General features: G+C 41.8%; 2 protein-coding genes across 3 annotated transcripts in view; one reads left to right on the top strand and one right to left on the bottom strand.

Annotated features, from left to right (window-relative positions):
- The window catches only part of hif1aa (hypoxia inducible factor 1 subunit alpha a), a 38,691-nt gene extending 34,999 nt beyond the window's left edge, over window positions 1-3,692 (top strand). For both annotated transcript variants that reach the window (XM_062042151.1, XM_062042152.1), the window contains exons 11-15: window positions 1,412-1,531; window positions 1,644-1,885; window positions 2,455-2,551; window positions 2,629-2,719; window positions 2,801-3,692. In XM_062042151.1, the coding sequence (XP_061898135.1) occupies window positions 1,412-1,531; window positions 1,644-1,885; window positions 2,455-2,551; window positions 2,629-2,719; window positions 2,801-2,964 (714 nt within the window). In that variant the 3' untranslated portion in view covers window positions 2,965-3,692. The remainder of the gene's footprint in view (window positions 1-1,411; window positions 1,532-1,643; window positions 1,886-2,454; window positions 2,552-2,628; window positions 2,720-2,800) is intronic.
- LOC133646609 (serine protease HTRA2, mitochondrial-like) lies at window positions 3,412-15,095 on the bottom strand. The gene is made up of 8 exons (XM_062042153.1): window positions 14,414-15,095; window positions 6,999-7,203; window positions 6,619-6,813; window positions 6,524-6,556; window positions 6,337-6,445; window positions 6,181-6,253; window positions 6,023-6,118; window positions 3,412-4,213 (listed from the first exon to the last, which is right to left on the bottom strand). Exons 1-8 carry the CDS (start codon window positions 14,872-14,874, stop codon window positions 4,048-4,050), a joined length of 1,338 nt encoding a protein of 445 aa, XP_061898137.1. The 5' UTR covers window positions 14,875-15,095; the 3' UTR covers window positions 3,412-4,047.
- Between the last annotated feature and the right edge of the window lie 735 nt (window positions 15,096-15,830).

Below are 15,830 nucleotides of genomic sequence, written 5' to 3'. Positions count from 1 at the left end.
CCTTTCTGGGGGGACAGCGTGGCGAAGTTGGGAGAGTGGCCGTGCCAGCAATCGGAGGGTTGCTGGTTCAATCCCCACCTTCTACCATCCTAGTCACGTCCGTTGTGTCCTTGGGCAAGACACTTCACCCTTGCTCCTGATGGGTCCTGGTTAGCGCCTTGCATGGCAGCTCCCGCCATCAGTGTGTGAATGGGTGAATGTGGAACTACTGTCAAAGCGCTTTGGGCTCCTTAAAAAGGGGTAGAAAAGCGCTATATAAGTACAACCCATTTACCATTTCTGTCTTGATAGCTGAGGCGAATATAATCAGAGGATAGGTACATTTGTAATAGAAATGTTTACATTTAATATATTTCCCTCCTGGTCCTTATTTTCGATAAGTCTTTAAAAATATAAATAATTATCGATAACAACCGATGTAAAACACTTATACCGTGACACTGTTTTCAGCCATATTGTCAGGCTATTCATATGTCCCAGGCTCCAGGTAACTGCGCGCTGATTTTAAAGATAACGCACACGTACATCTGTTATGTCGCCATTGTAGTACACAGCATGCCTTGTGGTCCCTTTGTAAATTACATTTAAAGTTGCGTTTTTGTTAGCGCATTGCCGTTGTTACCTACAAACAATTGTAGTACATTGTTGTTGTTGTATGTTGACTTATTTTTCAGATCTTACGTGACTAAGACTGTTTCATTTAAAGACTGTCTGTTTTTCAAATTATTTGCTTGCTGTCATTTGCAAATTAAAGAGCAGCTTCCTGAAAGGGAAACAAATCAGACCAAAATATACTAACACCACCGGCTTGCTTATGTTACCATTAGTGGTTTAATGGAACATATATATGACGTTCAGGCTTGTCACTCGTGGCTGTCTTGTACATACGTACCGTACATGCAGGGAGTGTGTGCACATAACAATTTGCAGTCATGTTGTTGTTATGATAGAATATACAATAAATGATAGCTAATGTTAGTAGATAAAACTATGCGAAATCCCTATCATTAGCTGATAAACAAAGCTTGTGCGTTACGTGGGTCGTAGTTAGTGGTCAAAGCCGGTACAATGCTTACTACATTTTGGAAAGCTAGCGCCATCTAGGCAGCCACATAAAAGTTGCAAACTGCCCCTTTAAGCAAGCTAATGTGCTGCTGACTATAGAGTAACAATGCCATCTACTGTTTAGAGTTGCCACTACAAGCCATTCAGCTATATTGTTTGAGGGAAGGTGAGCTTATCACATCAAACAAACAAAAACTATTTCTGTGGCAGTCCAAATATAAATGAATGAATGAGAAACAAAGGTTTTATTGAGCTGTAATATAAAAACTCCCTCATATGGTAGAATACAATGTAATTGTGCTTACAGACACATGCATTAAAGAATGCATTGATTTTTTTGCTCTAGGTTCCTCCTCCGTTGGACATTTGCTTAACCATGGACTCGGACATCTCTGATTTCAAACTAGACTTAGTGGAGAAGCTGTTTGCCATTGATACCCAACCTAAGACCCCATTTACCACACAGGTAAGGATGCTAGGAAATTGTTATTGGCAAAATGTATAATTGATTTAAAAATAAACTTGTTTTTTTGTGTTAAAAACCATGTCATGGATAGAATTGTCTTTTGCCTTACCAGACGACGGAGGACTTGGATCTGGAGATGTTGGCACCCTACATCCCCATGGATGATGACTTCCAGCTGCGCAGTTTGAGCCCAGAAGAGCCATTGTCATGTGGCCCTGTCAAATCCCTTGAGAGCTCACCTGTCAATCATGAGGTCCAGAACTCACCCTTCAGCGCACCTGGAAGTCGTACCATCTCTCCTGCACCAGCCGAGCCACTTGCTGCCCTGCCCGCTTCTATCATCCCCACTAAGAGGTACACTTGTAACTATTTACCTCTCCAGTAGGGGTGCACGATAAATCCCGGACAGATTTCAGTAATTTTGTCATTTAGAAAATCCTAGAAAAAATATGTGGGACGAGATTACCTGCACTGTGCTGTCGGTGGGTTCGAATGAGCAAAATCAAGCGCTACAAACTTCCCCTGAACTCACTGTAAACAAACATGGCGTCTATCGTGTGAGACTTTTCCAGTTTCACGGGAAGACATTGTGTGTGCTATTTACACCTGTTTCGCAAAGAGGAAAAAACATTGAGGTTTAACACATCAAACTTCGTCAGCCACCTGAAGCGCCAACATGATGCAGTTTTGAAAGCCTGCGAATGCGACTGCACTGCTAAAGCTGTACCGAAGCCAGCTGCAAAGAAAGGTGTGCACAAACTACTGTTAAATGTAAATTTATAAATATCAGTATCGGTCTTGAGATGCAGGAAGTATCGTGATCAGCTTGAAAAAACTATAGCGTGCATCCCTACATTCTATACTGCTGTTTATTCCCATTTTTTCACCTTGAACATAATCATCATGTTTTGTCTGTGCTGCAGACCAACACAATTAGACAAGGTGTCACTCCACACTTTGGCTGCTCAAAATGCACAACGCAAAAGAAAACTGGACGACACAAGAGAGATGGTTGGCAAGGTAACATGTCAGCCTTCATACATCACAAATGAGTTGAACTGTTGTTCCTAGAATAACTATTTCAAATATTTTCCCAGGAAACTTTGCCCCGGGAACAAGTTGAACAAGGGAAAAAACTGAAGGCCAACGGATTGGGCACAGGCCAAACTGTAATTCTGCTACCTTCAGGTGAATTGACGAAGGCCAGTGTTGATTGCTCCAATTGATTAGCTGACAATCACCATGACACACGGTCTCTTCTTGTGGTAGATTTGGCAAGTTGCTTACTAGGCCGCACCTCAGAGGCCACCAGTTCCCTCTTCAGCCTCCCACAACTCACTCGCTATGACTGCGAGGTCAACGCCCCCTTACAGGGCCGCCAGTATCTGCTACAAGGGGAGGACCTTCTGCGTGCATTGGACCATGTCAACTAAGTCCATGCTTAGCCTGCCCCCTGCTGGACTTGATTGGACACCAGTTTATTCTTCTCTTGAGAACACTCACCCCAACTTTCTCTTATTTATGTATCTCAATACGTCCAACGCGCGTCTGGCTGCTGGTTGTGCACACCTTGTGAAGTCCACAGCATTCCACTGTGCCACAGCAGCACCAGGGTCACTAGGAGGGCTTCCAGCATTACAAAGTTTTTTCTCTCTTCCTTGGAGCGTCTTAGCATACAGCGCCTCTAAACGACCCTTTTCCAGCAGGCCATCAAGAACCTGGCGCCACTGCCAGTAGTGTATTGTAAGCTTCAGTCGCACAATTTATATTTTCTTAAAAAGAAAACTATTACCAGCACTATATATTAAGCCTTTTTAAACTAGTTTTAATGGGATTCGAACAGTTGTATTTTATTTTTTCCACACTTGTATGTTGTAGTACTCTAAACAAATGTCTGTAGTCCGCAACTTATTGGTTAAACCTGCAGTGGTTTGAATGTTGGCTTTGTTAATTTGCTGTAAGTGTGTAGCAGTCCCAGTACATGTCACTTTATTTCTTTACTGTACGTGTGTTATTGTATGTATAACCGGGAAATTCATTCAAATGTATGGCTGCATAACTTCAGCTCTGTCGAAACCTGGCTTGCTTTGCTTCACATATACAGCCTGTTTTCCATCAAACATGACATGTGACACGCTAAAAACAAAAATAAGGGGGTTGTGACCGGTCTACATTTTATGTATGTGATCATCACAACATTAACATTGTTATCTGTGTAATTGATCATGCAATGCTTCTTGTTGCTGTCCAACATTAAACAGCTGTCTTATAAAACGTTCACATGTCATTAACTTCACGGAAAAACATTTTGTTTGAATTGCAGAAAATTGTCCTAGTTTTTAAAAAAAAGTAAAGAATTTAGTCCAACTAGACTAACATTTAAAGTCCACCATTGCTTAAACTTTTAGAAAACCTTTAATTTCAGCCATGATGACCAACAGGTTTGACTCACGTCTACAAATAAGTCCCATGGCAGTCTGTCAGGCAGACATAAGAGAAATGTGTTTTGGTTGCGGTCACTCCGTGAACTCAGGAATCATTTGCAGTTGAAGCTGCTCTTGTCCTCTCTGCACCACCATTGTGATCTTATCGCTGCTGCGGACGGCAGTGTAGATCTCCTCTGAGGTGTTGACAGTCACACCATTGATTCTCAGAACAACGTCTCCTGGCAACAGGCCAGCTCTAACAAGAACAGCTTTAATCAATGTGAGGAAAATATAGAACTGTACCCTCAAAGCTTTTAAAGCTTGCCCCTCTTTAACCTTTATGACATCTGCTACTTGTCCATTTTTATACTGGCAACAGTTAAATTTACCAGAGGATAATCACATTTAGAATGATCATCTATGTTCCTTAAATTGTCTTAAAATAGCAGAGCCCCAAAAATAGATAATTTTGTTTAACTAAATGGCACTACTGTTTCCCATTCAAAGCATGCAGAAAAAGTTAATGCATTTTATGTTTTTTAACTGACGTATGTGTTGCCATCGATGTTGGAAATGAAATACATGAATTTCAACATTTCTGCTTAAGCAAATATTTGTTGGAATGTATTTCATGAAAATCCTTTTAATTGTTTTTTATTGATGAAAAAGATTAAAGTTTCATCAAAGGGCAAGTGCACTTTTATTTTTTTTTTACAATTTTGCCTACTGTTCACAATCATTATGAAAGACAAGAACATCTTTTTTTCAGAATTTTACAGATGATAAACACTTGCAAGATGTGGTTAATGGGAATCACCATTGTACCCTTCAAAAGCCCTCCATCATCTTATATAAACACTGCAAGTATAAATATAAAGTAACAGACATGTTCATAACAATAATATATACAATATTTACCATATTTGGGTCATTTTAAGCATTACCAGAACTTCTTTCCTCTGCATTTATTTCTGTTCCCGTTGCAACGCCCTTGCAAACTTTGTAACAAACAACAAAGATGACTATTTTCAAACAAATGCGGATTCACAGCCTTATCTTTTTGAAGCTGAATATACAGAGGATGAAATACCGCTTATAGAAGCGAGCACAAAGAGAGGCTGAAACTTGGAGCAGACGGAAGCCAAGAGGGTGAGGTCAGCGTGACTTTGACGCTACAAATATGGAACTTGGAGTCAAGCTATGCCAACAGAAATTAAGTGCTTACCCAAAATCAACTGTAAACATACCCGGCCAGCTGGACCAAACAGACAACTGTCCTGTAATATTAATGATACATGCAGCACGTCATGCTTATTACAACTACAGTACATACACTGTGGAGCTTGCTGTGTACAAACAAAATGTGAAATGAGGGCTGATACTTTACAGATACTACAGATACAGATAACGAGTCGATTTTTACAAGTTAGAATGCAAAAACCCCCCAAAAGCCTTTTGTCTTCTTGTCTCTCATAAGCATTGTGAAGGATAGGCAAAATTCCAAAAAACACTGCAGTTCCCCTTTAACAAAATCCCTGTTATATAATATCCGATTAATCACACTTTTGAATTTGGATCAATCATGAATAATCACAGGTTATATTTGTATAATTTAAACAAACTTCAAAAAAGACCCCAATATTTGGACACGCATGCAATTTTGTTATCAGAATGTCATTAAGGAACATTTTTAAACATGTTTTACTTTAATGTATGTCTTTTATTTGCTCAAAACTTGGTAACATTTTATGTAAAGTCCAGTCATGATGTATTTTAAAGGGAAATTTGCCAGTGAACACACCAGTCCGAGTCTCCTCCCTCATCTTTGCACTGACATATACATTAACCTGATCACTGACTGACTTTACAACAACCCGGAAAGAAACCAAGGTACTGTAAAAGAGCACGTACAGTCAAACTAATTTGCGTGATTAATCTGCATATATACACGATTAATACGATAATTTTTTGGTGATTAATTACAGGAGTTAACTTTTTATTTTTGATAGATATTCTACTTTGTGCAGCATTTTGAATTGAGGCTCTTTAACATTTAATTATATACCTGTTTGCAGGGGAGCCAATGATGACTCTGTGGATCAAAATTCCATGGGTCACATCTGGGAAAGACGGATCCCTCAACTTAAGCTCTGAAATTATGCTGAACAAAAAATTATGATTGAGGTGACACTTAAAACTTTTCCATGCACTTGAAATCCTTACCTTGGTGTGAGTGTTAGCATCATGACGCCAATGTAGCGCCGCCTTGTCTCTGACTGGCCAAACCAGGAGCCTTCTATTGAAATTAAAACATTGCGTCAGCGTTGGAGTGTCTTCTTTCCCCCAACTTGTATTGGAGGCAATAAAAAACGTTGATACTTTTTCTGTTTGCAGCTTGATCAAGAAAAGATCTGAGGCGATCGGATGGGATTGCGAAGGAGATTCCTGCAGTGACTTTCATGGTGTTTATTCCGATGACCTCGCCATCCTACATAGGTCAACGACAGTCACGTACGAGATGAGCCACAATGGAACGATCGCTCGTTAATCATTAGCGCAGACCCACCAGGTTGATGAGTGGCCCTCCGGAATTCCCAAACTGGCAAAGAAAGCCTCATTAAGACAACTGTACTAAAGTGACAAACATGGCGATGCACTCACGTCAATGGCTGCGTCCGTCTGTATGTACTCCATGTTGGGGTTGGACAGGCCCAGCTCCTTACTGCCCCTCTGCACTGAGCTGATGATCCCTGATGTAATGGTGTTCCGTAAAGCAAACGGGCTTCCCATTGCCACCACAAACTCTCCTTGACGGACATCAGACGACCGGCCGAGTGCGAGTGTGGGTAAAGGATTCTGGGGTTCAGAGAGAGAAGTGAGGATGAAGCCTTATTTCAACATCAAGCACACCACCTTGTGGAGGCACATATTAAAAACACCAGTATTGTGCACCTAAAAATGGCAGATTTCAATAAAATTACCAACATGAGAAAGAAATAAACACGGCACCTAAGAGGCCAGTAAAATGAACTGTCCTTCACCTTTGCAGAGATTTTAATGGTTGCGATGTCCGCCACTTGATCCACATCCTGCACGATGGCGTTGTACGTTTCTCCATTGGTCAACTTGACGCGGACCCCTCTCTTGTTGGCCACCACGTGAGCATTGGTCACTATGAGTCCATCACTGCTGATAATAAAACCGGAACCATTGGACACGGCCATCTCCCTCCCTGAAAATGGATGTCTGTAAAAGGAAAAATGGGAAATGTCATCAAAAATAAACATTACATACTGTAAATGGTCTAATTAATGTCTGTTTTCAATTAAAGGGGCTGTTTGCAATTTATGTTGCCATTAGTGGTTTAACCGAGCATTTATATTTTTATATATAGTCTATATTTTTCAACTATCATAAGCAACTAACAATTTGCAGGCCCCATGTTGTTATGATAAAATTAACTAGCGTTAGCTAACCAAATCATTATTAGCTAACACACAAAACTAGTGTGTGTTTAAGTCACAACATACTAAAAGCTGTTAGAGGGCAGGATATGATGCTAGAAATGTCACAGTTATTGCGAAAATAACAAGTTACGAGAGTTCCCAAACGTGACCCTCAATTCATACCGTAGGGGTGGTAAAACAGCGGTGTTCCAACTGATGATGAGTCACAGGAACAAAAGCAGAAATAGACAAAAAAAAGTACATTGAATGGCAAGTTTAGCTTGGAAGCCCTGGTAGGTCTCTCGCTCCACAAGACTTAAGTTATTTCCAGCCACTGTCGCTGTGAGTTGAGTTATCACTGGAGTTTGTGCCTACTAGCAGCAGCAGTGTTGGCATATCTGATTATTATTACAACTTTGGGCCTGCTTTAATCGAAAGTTGCTTGCAATGTTTGTGAGTGGCGGGTTGTGGTGTTTTGGCCTTGTTTTTGAACATGAGGTGGTTGCTTATTTGGGCTTGCTTTACTGTACCTTCAATAAAGCAAAACAAGAGTGTTCTGGTAGGTAGTTGGTCCTATTCTACACGCTCTCTCACACTCGCACGTAGGCACGCATGCACACTATGGATGTTCTACTTCGCCAGAGCCAAGACTGCATAAGTCAAACAAATTGCCCAGTCATATGTTGGATGTACATTTTAATAAGACACATTTATTAGAGATAACCAAATTTTTTGTTTGTAATTAACCATTAATTATGAGATAACTATGCCTCGTAAGGCATATCACGATTAAATTGTTCAATAGTTTAAAAGCCCAAATTAAAACACTTTGGAAAATCTGCTTCAAGATTGCAAACAGACCCTTTATCCACACAGTCTCCTATGGTCGCTAGGTGTGTGGCATTCAGAGAGCACAGACCTCCACTAGCCCTAGACGGTGATCTGGATCAGCCCCAAAATGTATTCACTTGTTCCTTAGCCCATTTCCAAAAAGTTAAATGAAAATCTGCCTTGAACGTTTTGAGCTATCTATAGCAGAATGGAAGAAACACAGTGAACATTCTTGGCAGTCATACACTGTTTTTTTTTGTTTTGTTGGAATGCTAGAGTACACACACAAACACACACCCAAGCATAAACGTAAGGTAAGCATTGATATGGATCAAGCCCAAAATCTGATCAGTTTTTCCTTATCCCATTTCAGACATTTCCAAAAAGTTTCATTTAAAATCTGCCCATGTTATGTTGCTAACTAACTAACCAATGGCAACGTCTACATAACCTCCAGGCGGAGCAATTACCACCAGGGTCACTGATTAGCTCTGGGTTAAAAAATATTGACAATAATAAATGTGGCTGTAGGTAACCTCCTGAGGTAATTCATTTACACAAACGTTTTTTTTAACGGCCTGACTTGTTTTGTATTTTACCAAATGAGCTGCATCACAAACATATGCTGCCATTTTACACTCATGCTGCACTGTCGTCGGCATGACAACAGACACTTCATCCTCAATTTCCCCATCCCTCAGGGGACCTCGTTGGCTCATTATTCATTCAACACACACAAATTAGCTTTGCTAATGGTAGTGATTGGGCAAAGTTTAGCTACTAACATTAGCTATGATGGAATGTATATTCTATTATAACAACATGACTGCTTTTGTGTACGTGCAAGCTCCTGTGTGGGAAACATCTGTGAGTGACCGATGACCAATTATATTAAATATACTTCAGCTTCCTCCCACATCCAAAGACATGCACCTGGGGATAGGTTGATTGGCAACACTAAATTGGCCCTAGTGTGTGAATGTGAATGTGAGTGTGAATGTTGTCTGTCTATCTGTGTTGGCCCTATGATGAAGTGGCGACTTGTCCAGGGTGTACCCCGCCTTCCGCCCGAATGCAGCTGAGATAGGCTCCAGCACCCCGCGCAACCCCAAAAATGGACAAGCGGGAGAAAATGGATGGATAGATAGTTAGTAATTGTTAAAAAGATAAAAACATTTCAAAAAGGTATGATCTGGTAAACCACTAATGGTAAAGATTTGAAAAATGTAACATTGAGCAAGTGGAAAAAAGCCCCTTTAAAGGCCTACTGAAACCCACTACTACCGACCACGCAGTCTGATAGTTTATACAGTATATCAATGATGAAATCTTAACATTGCAACACATGCCAATACGGCCGGGTTAACTTATAAAGTGCAATTTTAAATTTCCCTGGAAACTTCCGGCTGAAAACGTCTAGGTATGATGACGTTTGCGCGTGACGTCAAGGGTTGAAGCGGAAGTATTGGGACACATTGTATCCCAATACAAAAAGCTCTGTTTTCATCGCAAACATCCACAGTATTCTGGACATCTGTGTTGGTGAATCTTTTGCAATTTGTTTAATGAACAATGGAGACGGCAAAGAAGAAAGTTGTAGGTGGGATCGGTGTATTAGCGGCAGACTACAGCAACACAACCAGGAGGACTTTGAGTTGGACAGCAGACGCGCTACCGTGAATACGCAGCTTTCTTCCAAACATTTGATCGGTGGGTGGCGCTCTGTGCATTGTCACGTACGTAACTTTGGGGAAATATATGTTTCTTGCCGACTCTGATGGCGGCCGGGGTGTCTTCGAAAGCTACAAGGCCCGCCACCGCGCAGCTGTCCTCACCTTGACTTCCTCCGTCTCCGGGCCGCCGACCGCATCGATGATCGGGTGAAGTCCTTCGTCGCGCCGTCGATCGCTGGAACGCAGGTGAGCACGGGTCGTGATGAGCAGATGAGAGCTGGCGTAGGTGCAGAGCTAATGTTTTAGCATAGCTCTGTCGAGGTCCCGTAGCTAAGTTAGCTTCAATGGCGTTGTTAGCAACAGCATTGCTAGGCTTCGCCAGGCGGTACAGCATTAACCGTGTATTTACAGGTCCAGGGTTTGGTAGTATTGTTGATCTTCTGTCTATCCTTCCAGTCAGGGGCTTATTTTGTCTGTTTCTATATGCAGTTAAGCACGATGCTATCACGTTAGCTCCGTAGCTAAAGTGCTTCGCCGATGTATTGTCGTGGAGATAAAAGTCACTGTGAATGTCCATTTTGTGTTCTCGACTCTCATTTTCAAGAGGATATAGTATTCGAGGTGGTTTAAAATACAAATCCGTGATCCACAATAGAAAAAGGAGAGAGTGTGGAATCCAATGAGCCCTTGTACCTAAGTTACGGTCAGAGCGAAAAAAGATATGTCCTGCACTGCACTCTAATCCTTCACTCCCACTTTCCTCATCCACGAATCTTTCATCCTGGCTCAAATTAATGGGGTAATCGTCGCTTTCTCGGTCCGAATCGCTCTCGCTGCTGGTGTAAACAATGTGCAAATGTGACGTCACGCTACTTCCGGTACAGGCAAGGCTTTTTTATCAGCGACCAAAACTTTATCGTCGATGTTCTCTACTAAATCCTTTCAGCAAAAATATGGCAATATCGCGAAATGATCAAGTGTGACACATAGAATGGATCTGCTATCCCCGTTTGAATAAGAAAAGTTCATTTCAGTAGGCCTTTAAGTACTATTGTTATGTTTTTGACTTGATGGATTGATGTTAGTCGGCATATACATCTTATTAAGAAAGTCCCCTGTCAACTAAATAGTGCAGCCCTGCTCCACAAAATGGCAGTGTCTGCATTAGAAGTATCATGAGGGAGTCACATTCAGCAGCTGTTGGTCAAATGTTGGTTGCACTACTCAGCTGCTGCGGTTGTTTAAACAGGACTCAAGCCATGGCAATAAGGCTGCAGCTAACGATTATTTTTCTATCGATTATTATTTTTTCGATTAATCGGTTAATCTATAGATTATTTTTTTTCGATTAATCTATAGATTATTTTTCCTTTTACCGATTATTTTTTTATTCAAAATGAAGATGAAAAAATAAATGTAGGCCCGTTTTTTCAAAAGGCATGGCTTTTATTTACAAAAAAAAAGAAGTATGGCCACTCAGTCAACATTGACAACAACATGACTAAATATTCTGTAACAATGTAAACATTTAAAACTTTTAACATTTAACTAAATTAAAAGTAGCTTATTTGCTTTTTAATGTGCAAATATAAAAGCCAACTTCCAGTGCAAATCTTAATATTCTGCAATAGTAAAAGCATTTCAAAAGTAAAAGTATTGCTTATTTTGCTTTAAAATGTGCAAAAATAAAGATAAACATCCAATACAAAAAAGTGCAAAACGAAATATTCTGTAACAACAGTGTAAACATTTCAACAAAAGTGAAAGTATTGCTTATTTGCTAAAATGTGCAAAAATAAAGATAAACATCCAATACAAAAAAGTGCCAATCTAAATATTCTGGAGCACTGTAAACATTAAGTATTGCTTTTAAAATGTGCAAAATAAACATCCAGTCCAACACAGTACACAATAACCAATTCTACTCATTCCAGTGAGTGTCTAACAGTTGTAATGAAGAAAGGTTAACATGTCTACATGCTTTGGTTCTTTTCTTGTTTACAATATTCCCAGCAGCTGAAAATAGGCGCTCAGAAGGGGTCGATGTGGCTGGAACTGAGAGGTAATTAGCCTTCACCTCAAGCCAGGATTGCGAGTGAGCTGAGCTACAGTTTAAGTTTCTAGAAGGTCAACAGGCTCATAGTGATGTTACTAGTAGTTGACTGGGAGGTGTTTATTATCATTTGGGGAGAGTCCGCTGCCTGATGCTCACCTGCTAAACACCTATCTGCTCCACGCTGAAGCGCTGACTACATGCGCTCTGAATACGCACTGCTGATTGGCTGGCTGATAATGCTTCGTGTGTACCAATCAGATGGTTGTGTGGGTGGGACAATGCTGCGTGCTGAGACAGAGGCAGAGGAGCAAAGCAGCTTGTTAAGACTTTAGCTTTAGCTTAGAAACTCGTTCGGTACACCCCCGTACCGAACCGAAAGCCCCGTACCGAAACGGTTCAATACAAAACACGTACCGTTACACCCCTAGCAGATACAAATGACACATTTATGTTTTTGTGTAATGATGACAACGTATGCTCGCGCGGACGATTGACTAGTTGATGGTTTTCTTTTCAAATGTTCGTTCATAGCCGTTGTGCTGCTATGATAGGCCATTTCCGCTCGACACAGTGTGCATACAACAACATTATTAGGCCGTTTATTGAAATACTCCCACACTTTTGGCATGCTTTCCCCCCCTCGCTCGCACCGCTCGCATCGTCTTCTTTGATCGTCTGCTCTGCGCTTCGCCATGACGGTAGTGTGACGTCATTATGCGACGCGTCGACGCACAAAAACGGCGTCGACGTATTTACGTTACCGATGACGTCGACTACGTCGACGCGTCGTTTCAGCCTTACATGGCAATATTGCTAAAAAAAAGCGTCAACTTGGCTCGAGTAGCTTAAGTCTTAGCTGCCAAGGTGCGCATAGCCACAGATACATCCACCATGCGCAGTAGAATGGTGGTGTCATGGGTGCAAAAGCTACGTTGTTATCCTCATTCCGTAAACGGTGGGGATGGAGAGCTGTAGCCTGCCTGGGGCACAGGGCTTTAGCAATAAGGCAAGCCTAAAATTTGCCACACCATAGTGGATGACACCATGGCACCTTTGATTTGTGGCGGTGTGTTGCCGCTGGACTAGTATGCACTAGTTTCCAGGGCTCACCACGCGGAGTTCGACAACCGGAGCTGCTGTTGTAACAAGAGGCCAGTCAATGTGGCACGGCCATGTGTACCTTGGTAGATCTCACTCCCTGACAACCCCAAGAGCAGTACGGTTGACAGCCCGGGGCTTTTAGCTCGGTAGCTGACACGCTTGTCTCTCATGCCGAACGTCCCAGGTTCGAGTCCCTTGCAGAACAGAAAGTTGGGACTGAATAATGCGGGTACCGAATGAGAGTGAGGTTTAGGGGGGTGAGTGTAACAGAGACCAGCCAGAGTGGCTTGGTCAGGTGGATGTTGGTAGACGTCACTCCCTGACAATGTCAAGAGAAGTGCTGCCTATTGTGTTGATAGCTCAGTAGCTATAGCACGCTTGTCTCATGCCGAACATCCCAGGTTCTGAGTTCCGTGCGGAACAGAAAGCAGGGGCTGAACCACGCAGGTTACCCTGAGTTACACTTGATGTTAGGGATGTGCGGTATCCGACGATTTGTGATCGCCATTGCCAATTAATTCCCTATAAAGTGGATCCCCTCAGGCTTCTGACAATCTATTTTTCGTCCCCCAGCTAACAGGCGGCTTACAACTAATTATGTGTCTACATACACCTCCATCCATCCATCCATCCATTTTCTACAGCTTGTCCCTTTCGGGGTCACGGGGGGTGCTGGAGCCTATCTCAGCTACATTTGGGCGGAAGCTGCTCTTCTAAAATAATAATAATCACCATTACGGTAAATAAACTTCAAAATGTAAGTGATCTTGAAGTAAAATTTGAGGGTTACTGGTATGACTCCAGCTTTCGCCATCCTAGTCACTGCTGTGTCCTTGGGCAAGACACTTCACCCACTTTGCTCCCACTGTTTGGAGTGGGACTCCCATGACAAAGAGATTCTCAATCTCAATGGGAATTTTCAGGATAAATAAATTAGAAAACAAACTCATCACTGGTAATAATAATGCTTTGCTGTATTCCATCCATCCATTTTCTACCGCTTGTTGTGCAATATATATACATATATATATATATACATACCTCCAAAAACATGCACCTGGGGATAGGTTGATTGGCAACACTAAATTGACCTTAGTGTGTGAATGTGAGTGTGAATGTTGTCTGTCAATCTGTGTTGGCAATGTGATGAGGTGGCGACTTGTCCGGGGTGTACCCCGCCTTCCGCCCGAATGCAGCTGGGATAGGCTTGCGACCTCCACAGGGACAAGCGATAGAAAATTGATTTATGTGGTTAAACACAGCTATATTTTACTTGCACTTTCTCATGTTCTCCAGATCATTATTTAAAAAAATTAAATTGTATCTGTTAAACTGACATGTCCACTCACCTGCCCATGATTTCGACGTAGACCACCGCAGGAGTGGACTTTTCGACGACATCTGCAATAAAGTTGTATTTATACCGAGGACTGTCCGGTTTAAACGGGGACGCGCACTCTGCTGACGGCAGGATGCGTTCAAGTACATCATGTAATGTTGTGTGCTTTGCCAGTCCGTCCTCTTTAGTGTCCACAAGCACAGCGCCACAGAGTCCCAAACCAACGGACAACGTCTGAAGGAGTAATGAGTGGCTGTGGTGGTCATGGTCTCCTCCTTTCTCGTCCCAATAAGAAGCTTTCCGGTCTCCTGGTTTGTTTTCACCAGTTCCTTCGTGGTTGAGTACAACTACCGTGGACTGACAGCTGCCTGGTGTGTCAGTCAGGTAAACATTTCTTCGGCTTTGCCACCGAGCTTGTGTCCTTAACCTTGCGAGAAAACACTGACTGACTACAGCTCGGGTTAGCGCCATATTGCATCACTTCATGCAAAAACTGACGAGATGTATATAGTGGAGCGACATACAATTATATCAAAATGATGCCTTTTATGACTACAAGAAGACGGCGGCGAGCACATTCAAAACAACTTTAAATAATTTCATCCAGGAAGTATAAGACGTCTTCTTCGTCGTTTTTCTTCTTCTTTTCGTGCAGGACTAAGATGTGCTTGGCGCATTGCTGCCCCTAGCAGTGGTTATTGGCACTATTGCTACCTTGTCCTGTAGGCCAGTGTTTTTCAAACTTTTTTGAGCCAAGGCACATTTCTTTTGCGTTTAAAAAATCCGGAGGCACACCACCAGCAGAAATCATTAAAAAACGAAACTCAGTTGACAGTAAAAAGTCGTTGTCGCAGTTTTTGGATATGACTTTAAAGCATAACCAACCATGCATCAATATAGCTCTTGTTTGATTGATTGATTGAGACTTTTATTAGTAGGTTGCACAATGAAGTACATATTCCATACAATTGACCACTAAATGGTAACACCCGAATAAGTTTTTCAACTTGTTTAAGTCATATCATAAGTTGATTCATGATACAGATATATACTATCAGATATATACTATCATCATAATACAGTCATCACACAAGATAACCATCAGGGTATATACATTGAATTATTTACATTATTTACAATCCGTGGTGTGGGATGTGGAGGGGTGGGGTGGGGGTGGGGGGGGGGGGGGGGTAGGTTTGGTTGGTATCAACACTTCAGTCATCAACAATTGAGAACAGAGAAATGAACATTGAAACAGTGTAGGTCTGACTTGGTAGGATATGTACAGCAAGTAGTGGACATAGAGAGAGAGAGAGAGAGAGAGAGAGAGAGAGAGAGAGAGAGAGAGAGAGAGAGAGAGAGAGAGAGAGAGAGAGAGAGAGAGAGAGAGAGAGAGAGAGAGAGAGAGAGAGAGATCAGAAAGCATA

This window comes from Entelurus aequoreus, linkage group LG03, assembly GCF_033978785.1.
Source record: "Entelurus aequoreus isolate RoL-2023_Sb linkage group LG03, RoL_Eaeq_v1.1, whole genome shotgun sequence".
Taxonomy (NCBI): Eukaryota; Metazoa; Chordata; class Actinopteri; order Syngnathiformes; family Syngnathidae; genus Entelurus; species Entelurus aequoreus.
This window is presented reverse-complemented; position numbering and strand designations above follow the sequence as displayed.

Coding starts and splice junctions, on each gene's coding strand:
- LOC133646609 (XM_062042153.1), bottom strand. CDS start 14,874: ATGGCGCTAACCCGAGCTGTAGTCAGTCAGTGTTTTCTCGCAAGGTTA. Junction 7,204..14,413: donor TACGTCGAAATCATGGGCAG/GTGAGTGGACAT, acceptor TTCCTTTTACAG/ACATCCATTTTCAGGGAGGG. Junction 6,446..6,523: donor GAGGGCCACTCATCAACCTG/GTGGGTCTGCGC, acceptor TGACCTATGTAG/GATGGCGAGGTCATCGGAAT.